Genomic DNA, 7,569 nt, shown 5'->3' on the forward strand with positions numbered 1-7,569 from the left:
AGTCAGAAGCAGCTCATCTCCTCGTTAATCTGTCTTTCTGTCACATCACTTTAGGCTTGTTTTCCATTTGTCTGATAACCAGCCCCCTCCTGCCTCTCCTCCCTAACCCATGCCTTCACCACAATCATCTGCTCCCCCACTGGTATTGCACTCCCACATCCATTCCCTTTGGATTCTCCTGAAGGAATGCTAGTCCCGCTTGAAGGATTCATTTGGAGTTTGTGTGGGAAACCCACAGTATTGGCTGCCATCACTGCTCCCCCACATCATAGCAGCAGCTGAGCACACTCCTGCATTCCTGCTCCTGTTGATGCCTATCAAGACTTTGGGGTCAACACAAACATAGCTGGATAAGGAAATTCTCATTTTCAGCAAAAAGAAAAAGCTGCAAAAGACTTCAAGTCTTTCCAGTTGGCAGTAATTTGCAAAGAATTTGCTTGATTTGAAGCTGCTTTGTGCTTCCATTTTATCCCATCTGGTCCGTTGTGGTGTTTGATCCAGTCTGTCAAAGGGACTTTTACTAACTATCCTTAAAAATAATATCCCTTGTATTGGCCTCAGTAATTTAGGTCAGAGGTTTGGCCCATTCCCAAACAGAAAAAGAAAGAATATCCCACCCCTCTTCAGTGTTGTTTTTTGTCTTGGTGGATTGTGGAGCCAAAGGACCCCACGGAGTTCAGGAAACGCAGCTAGCTGCTCATTTAGACCATTTCTTTGGATTTTGTGTGGGAGTTGCGTTTTGCCAATGGTTGCAGCGATTGATTTTATGGGTAAGTAGCACCCTGGTTCATAGATGAAAGATCCCACCTCTGGTCTGCTGTGGAATGCAAAGATTTACGGCCCTTCTTGTTAAGAACCCACGCTCAGCCTCTGGCTCCATCTCTGCTTTTTCCACCCTTCCGATGACGTGCCACCCTTCTTAAGTGAGCGGCTACACTGCTCTTCAAGTTGGTTGTAAACCTTCGTTAAAAGCAGTAGTAGAACTACACATTATCTGCAGGGAAGAGAGAGTCTTTTCTTAGATGTCCACTCCAGACACAGAGCCCAGGGTTTTTCTGAGAAGAACATCTGGCTCCCATTAAAACCTCCTCCTCCACAAGCTGCTAACATCATCCCCCCCTCTACTATTAAGTTTCCTTTCAGAAACTTTGCTTATATCTCCATCCATTCTCCCACCCACCTTTTTCTGAGTCCTCATTCTCTCCGCCTATTCCGACCAAACAGCTTCCTTGTACCTCCTCCCCTCTTTCCTCACCTCCAGTGTCCTGTTCCCCTCTTTCGTTGCTGCAACAGTCTGCTCTGCTTTCTGTGGTATCATGATGCGTGTGGACTGCATACGGGGGCTGCTCTTGCTCCTGTCTCTTAGTTTGGGATGGACAAAGGCTCAGGAGACCAATTACACCAGGTAAGGTTTGGCGTCTAGTTGGAAAGGCCCTGGAAAGATTTGCAAGTCATGTATCATTATTTGAACGATTGTGTGTGCATTTGAGGAATCATATGAGAGAAAAGTTCAAATAAGTGATCTCAGATTTGCTTTTTCAAGTATTTTTGGGGGTTTCATTGATGGTTTTCGAGGCACATTGGGAGGTAAGTAGAGTTCGGACTAGCTCGGATGCTAATGCTCAAGCCTCTGTCGGAGGGGGTCAAATCAAATAAACTTGGCACTTGCTTTGGAAAATACTCAGCAGCCAGAGTACTTCACGGGGGGTCCGAAGTTTGAGCCAGAACTGAGCAAAAACATGCTGCTATGCGACGTGACATCATCCAGGCAGAGACATTCTCTTGACCTCCTTGGAGCGCTGTCCGTGTGGAATGCAGCTAATTAACAAGATCAGCTCTAGATGTTGTGAATTGTCAGTCGGCTGTTTTAAAGCAGATGTCAGTTACTTCTTTATGTGCTCTCTCTGCTTCCCAAGATGTAGTGGCTGCTTTCTCTGTGTTGCCAGACCATCCCAGCTGGCATTAAAAAAAAAAAAAGATGAATCACTGTCTAGCTTTGATTGCAACACATATTTTCCATGGCATCATTCTGATGAGCTTCTGATTAAGAGTTGCAAGAAAGTTTATTAATGACTCCATGCACATTAACTGAAGATCAAATCACTGAACCAAGTCTCAGAGGTTCTCAGTGGAATCTGGCTAACAAAAAACATCACAAATACTAAAGAACACAGCAGACGGGACAGGGATAAAGTCGTGAAAAAGCAGATGTAGGACGTAAAACAATATGGGGGATCATTTTCAGCAGAAACAGAGAAACAAGTCAGAGCTGATGGTGAGATGAATGATGCTTAAAACAGGGCAATCCTGGAAGAAAACCTACAGGACGCTGCAAAAGACTTGAAACTGTTGAAGGAGGGTCGTCTCTCGGCAGGGGCAGAGCCCCTAAACATACAGCCAAAGTTACAAAGCTTAAGCAGAGGACATGTTAGAATGGCCCCAGTCGAGACCTGATGCCGCTGTCTATCCAATCCAAAGAAGCTGGAGCTAGTTTGAAAAGAACGGACAAAAAGTTTAATGCATAATGCAAAATCTTTACTCAATTGTTGCTCAACTCCATAAAATCCCTTAACAGTGCAGTGCAGAAGGGGACAAATAAAGTTTATGGTAGTAATGTCATAAAAGGCACTGTATTCAAACGATGTCTGACAGATCCTTTTTGAGTCCAGCAACTCCCTGGCCTTGTTTATGCTGCCTAACATTTCTGAGCACCATCACCGTCTCATGGAATCGGTTTCAATTCTCCCTGTTAGACATGTGGGGTGGACTCTAAGCAGGACGAGTGCATAACTAAAATCCCTTCAGAACAGGATACATCTGGACTTGGCTGATCTGCTGACCTTCATCTACTGCTCCAGAGACCAGTCCTTGCGGTTCAGAGCAGTCAGTTGTCTAATTAAAGATTTATTGCAGAAGTAATTCATAAGCAAGAGTTTAACATTTTTGTGATTTTTTTTTTTGTATTTCTTACAGTATAATGCACAGAGTGCTTAATTTAACCAATGCCTATGCAAGGTTTTTCAGTGGAGTTTTGTGAGTAACACCCCCACAGAGGATGAAAGCCCTGCTGCTGCAGTGAGTCCAAATTCAAGTCCAGACTTGTTTAGTTTGCTCGGTGTCATTCCTCTCTGCCCCATTTCCCACACACAGCTAGCTTTTTAAATAGAGACGTCCAACAATCCAAGGCAAAAGATAAGCTATCCCGACTCTTGGCGGATGATCAGTCAGTTGTTTATTTTGATCGCAAAGAGAAGAAATACGAAATTAAACAGTTTTACTTTGCAGTGGAAATTTCTGGTTCAGTGAAAAGTGCCTTCAAAATGTTATTCTGTAGTCCTGATTAATGCCAAAAATGTATAGTTTTTATGGTGGGGAGAAATAAAATAAAATTGCTTGTTACTGAAGGAGAAAAACGACGCATCAACCCCCTCTGCCAAAACACACAAAGAAACCAAAAAAAAACTTTGTAAATATTACTTTGCTCCACCAGTCAGGTTCCAACATTCTCCTGATCAAATTTCCAGAATTGGATCCGTAGCAATTTCCACCATATTTTCTTCAACAGTTGCTGGCTAGAGGAAAAGCCTTGAAGATCAGTAGCAACAGATGTATTATCATCCTGAAACATGACTTGAATCACTGGATTGATTCTGTTTTTGTTTTTACTTAGACACAATTTTAATTGATGTCTTTCTATTGTGTTTTTTTCAGGCTATGTTTTTCAAAGGTAGAATGTTCAGCTGTTAAATTTATTTTTTAAGCAATATTTCTGACCTTGTTTTTGCTGCTAAATAAAGGAACAACAAATGTTCTTACAGTTTCACTTTGATCAGCTATTAGCAGAAAACACACTTTGGAAAGCAAACCACAAAATATTACATCCACCTTTGGAGATTCAAGCAAGAATAAAGGATTCCTTTTAGGTAACACATTTTGGACAGACTCCTAAAATTGTTTTTGAGACTCCAATAACATAAGCGTTAGCATGTGTATGTGTTTAAGTGTTGTGAGCTTATTTCCCATGCATGCCAAATCATCTTGTTCTACATCGTTGATGGGAAAATTCCCTCCTAACATCATAAGTTACAGAATCAGCAATTCCTCGATGATAGAAGACGCTGACCTGCTTCCAAAAAAATGTCAAAAACAGAAACTAGATGGAGGAGTGTGACTAAACAAGGGTTAACAGAACTTATCTTGTCTTAAAGTTGGATGCTTTTTTGTCTCATCAACCCCATTCAGATTTTACTGGGGTGCAGGGGAATAAAAAGCATAAATTTAAAAAAAGTCTCACTGACTCCCTTATTGTAGGCCTGTGTTCTACTGCGGAGGAGACCTGGTTGCTGAGTCAGGCTTTGTTGGCAGCGAGGGCTTCCCCAGCTTCTACAAACCCAACAGCAAATGCACCTGGCGCATCACTGTGAGTCACTCTCCGAACGCTGGCTCTCTCACAACCAGCTCCTCTCACTCACAAACGGTTCATCTGGTTTCCAGGTCCCGGAGGGAAACGTGGTCGAGCTCTCCTTCCGCATCTTTGACCTGGAGGCTGACTCCCAGTGTCGCTACGACTATCTGGATATCTACAACGGCCACTCCAACTTGGTGCAAAAACTAGGTCGGTTCTGTGGAACTTTCCGGCCCGGCACTCAGGTATCGACCACAAACACCATGATGCTGGAGATGGTGACTGATGAGGAGAACCAGTCCAGAGGGTTTTTGGCTCATTTCATTGGAACAAAACCTTACGTCAGTGGTATGTAGTCGCATTTTTTTTTTTTTGGGAAGGATTAGAGGATTCTTTTTTTTCCACTCTCAGATTTTACTTTAAAAAAAAAAATTAGGGATAGGGTTATTGCGGAAAATGAAAGTCGAGATGAAAACACAATGCTTAGGAACTTAGCAGACACGCCAAGCAAAAAACGAAGAGTATCTTTTGAGAAAACTGAAAGACTTCTGAATTTTACTGAACACCTTCTGCTAAAGATTTAGCATGATGATGGAAGGAGATGCATCAACAGCTGACTGCAAACCTTAGTCACATGAAGTAAGCTAGTGTGGAAGAAAGCTCCAAAAAAGCTTTGTTTTAACCCAGTCCCATAATAGATACGTATCTTTAATGATTATGATTTTAACTAGCACGTGACACGCAGTCAGCCTGGTCCCAGACCTAACCTTCAACTCATCGTCTCAGGGGAGCAGTCCTGTGGGGGGAAGATGACAAAATCCCAGGGAGAGATCAAGACACCCAACTGGCCAGACGGGAAGTACTCACCAGGAACCACCTGCACCTGGCTCATCACTGTGGAGCCCGACAGAGTTAGTGGTGCACTCATTCACCGCATGTAATTACTGTTTGAGCGAGAATACATATGAGAGAGGCTGGGGGCAGCCACACATGGTAATGGAGAAGAAAATGTTATCAACTTGTGATATTAGCCAGTTTTCCACCAACTGCAACCTAAAAATCTAATTTGGCCACCAGGTATGTATATTCGGAGTATTTCTGCATCATTAACAGTGCAAAAAGACAGAATCTTACCAATTATTTTTTTCTAGTTTCTAGTATAACATGACCCATGTCAGTTATAAGTAACTTATCTTGCTAAAAAATTACTTGTAAGTTAGTTTTGCATTAAAACGCACATATACACAGATCACCTCCATGTTTACGTTTGTTTCTGGTTACCAGGTGATCCAGGTGAAGTTTGACAAATTCGTTCTGGAGGCTGACACCTACTGCCGGTTTGACTATGTGGCCTTTTTCAACGGCGGAGAGAGAGACAATTCTCGCCTGATTGGAAAATACTGCGGCGATCACACACCTCAGTAAGGCGCCGTACTTCAACGCCTGGACTTCGATGCCGCAAAACGTCGCTCCATTATCCTAAATCTTTGCTCCGTCTCCTGCTCAGACCCATCATCACCAATGGCAACGAGCTGCTGGTCCAGTTCGTGTCTGACCTCAGCGTGACATCCGATGGATTCTTCGCCTACTATACCAGCATCCCCCGAGGTTCTGAGCCCCCGATCGACAAGTCAAGGCCTCGTGTCGGCTCCACCTCCTCAAGGCGTCCAGTCAGACCTGCCCGACCTGAGCGACCAGCCGTCGCTACACGGGCCCCCATCCCCACCACCACCGCCGCCCCCAAATACGTGCCACCTCCCCGTGTCTCACCCACAAGGCGAGTGCCAAATCGGAGTAGGCCAGGTGGGTGAAGATGTGTGCTCACATTTCAGAAGGCTCCCAGAACTATTCAATTCATTTTTTCCATGTGTATTTCTTTGAATTTCAAGGTCCTCAGAAGCCACCGTGTCCCAGAGTCTGTAAGAGAGCTGGAAACATCAAGACCAGTTTCTGCTCTAGTGAATTTGGTATGTCTCCTGCTGGTGTCATAAGTTATTTGCACTCCTGATAAACGTATTCATGATTGCATAAATTTACTTGAATTAAAAGTTACATTTTTTTCCAAGATGATGTGTTTTAATGGAACACTCTGCTGTTTCTCAGTGATAACTGGAACCGTCACCTCTTTGGCCCCCGGTCCCCGAGGCAGCGTCACCATGAACGTCTCCCTCATTAAGGCCTACAAATCAGGGAGACTGACCATCACACAGGCTGGAGAGACCATGTCGGTGAAGCTGGTGTCACAGTGCAAGAGGTGTCCTTTGGTTCGCCGAGGTACGAAAACCGCTTGAATTCATTTACATGAACTTTCTTCTGCATTTTTGTCTGAAAGCGATGAGAAAACGTGAACCTGGATATTTTGTCTCACCTGTTCTGTTAGGCGCCAACTACATCATCATGGGTCAGGTGGATGAAGAGGGACGTGGCACCTTGGTGCCTGGTGCATTCACTGCTCCATACAAAGTTGCACACCACAAACTACTGATGAATATCAACAACCAGCCATGTTAAGACCAAAAACGTTCCGACAGTTCAGAGTGAACTATAAAGACACTATATAACAAAGCAGTCGAACTTTATTTTATATACAACCTTAAAAATATATATATATTATTTTGTAAAAATACCCACTGAACCTTTTATTTGTAATGCATATGCATATATTTATAAATAAAGGTTTTAAATCACATTTAACACTTCTGAGTGCTCGTCCATAATGTGTTTGCTAAAGTGTTTACTTTGTCTCCACCTTGTGGACATGTGGTGTAATGTAATTGTTTTAGTAATACTAAAAGATATTTAATCATAACGTGAAACAGAGAGGGGGAAAAATCAGTATTGCTTTAAAATAGTTTGTATTTATGTCACATCTTATAATTGCTAATGTAACCTGTTAATGATAGTCTGTGATCAGTCTTGGCTAATGATGTAAAGAAGTTTAAATTTAGATCAAAAATAGTAATAATGTGGTGCAAATTCATAAAAAAAAAAAAAAAGAAACATTCTATGAAGACCTAAAAAACCCAGGACTAAACTTTCTTCGACACCACCAGATGTTAACATCGCAACAAAAGTGAAAAATTGTTTCCTTGGTCAATTTTCTTTGTGGTGTAACAATAATTTCTGGCAAAAATCTTTTACATATGTAGGAAAAATGCATTTTT

The 7,569-nt window shown here is 42.6% G+C and overlaps 1 protein-coding gene across 1 annotated transcript; it reads left to right on the forward strand.

The window, feature by feature from the left end:
- The first annotated feature begins 984 nt into the window (after positions 1–984).
- On the forward strand, positions 985–7,005 carry pcolcea (procollagen C-endopeptidase enhancer a). The gene is made up of 9 exons (XM_015035377.1): positions 985–1,405; positions 4,312–4,420; positions 4,495–4,753; positions 5,192–5,316; positions 5,690–5,826; positions 5,913–6,208; positions 6,295–6,372; positions 6,509–6,679; positions 6,786–7,005. The coding sequence occupies exons 1-9, from the start codon at positions 1,317–1,319 to the stop codon at positions 6,914–6,916; spliced, it is 1,395 nt and encodes a 464-aa protein (XP_014890863.1). The 5' UTR covers positions 985–1,316; the 3' UTR covers positions 6,917–7,005.
- Positions 7,006–7,569: the final 564 nt, after the last annotated feature.

The sequence above is a fragment of the Poecilia latipinna genome, unplaced genomic scaffold, assembly GCF_001443285.1.
Source record: "Poecilia latipinna isolate Pla-1442-1.1 unplaced genomic scaffold, P_latipinna-1.0 Scaffold333, whole genome shotgun sequence".
Lineage (NCBI taxonomy): Eukaryota > Metazoa > Chordata > Actinopteri > Cyprinodontiformes > Poeciliidae > Poecilia > Poecilia latipinna.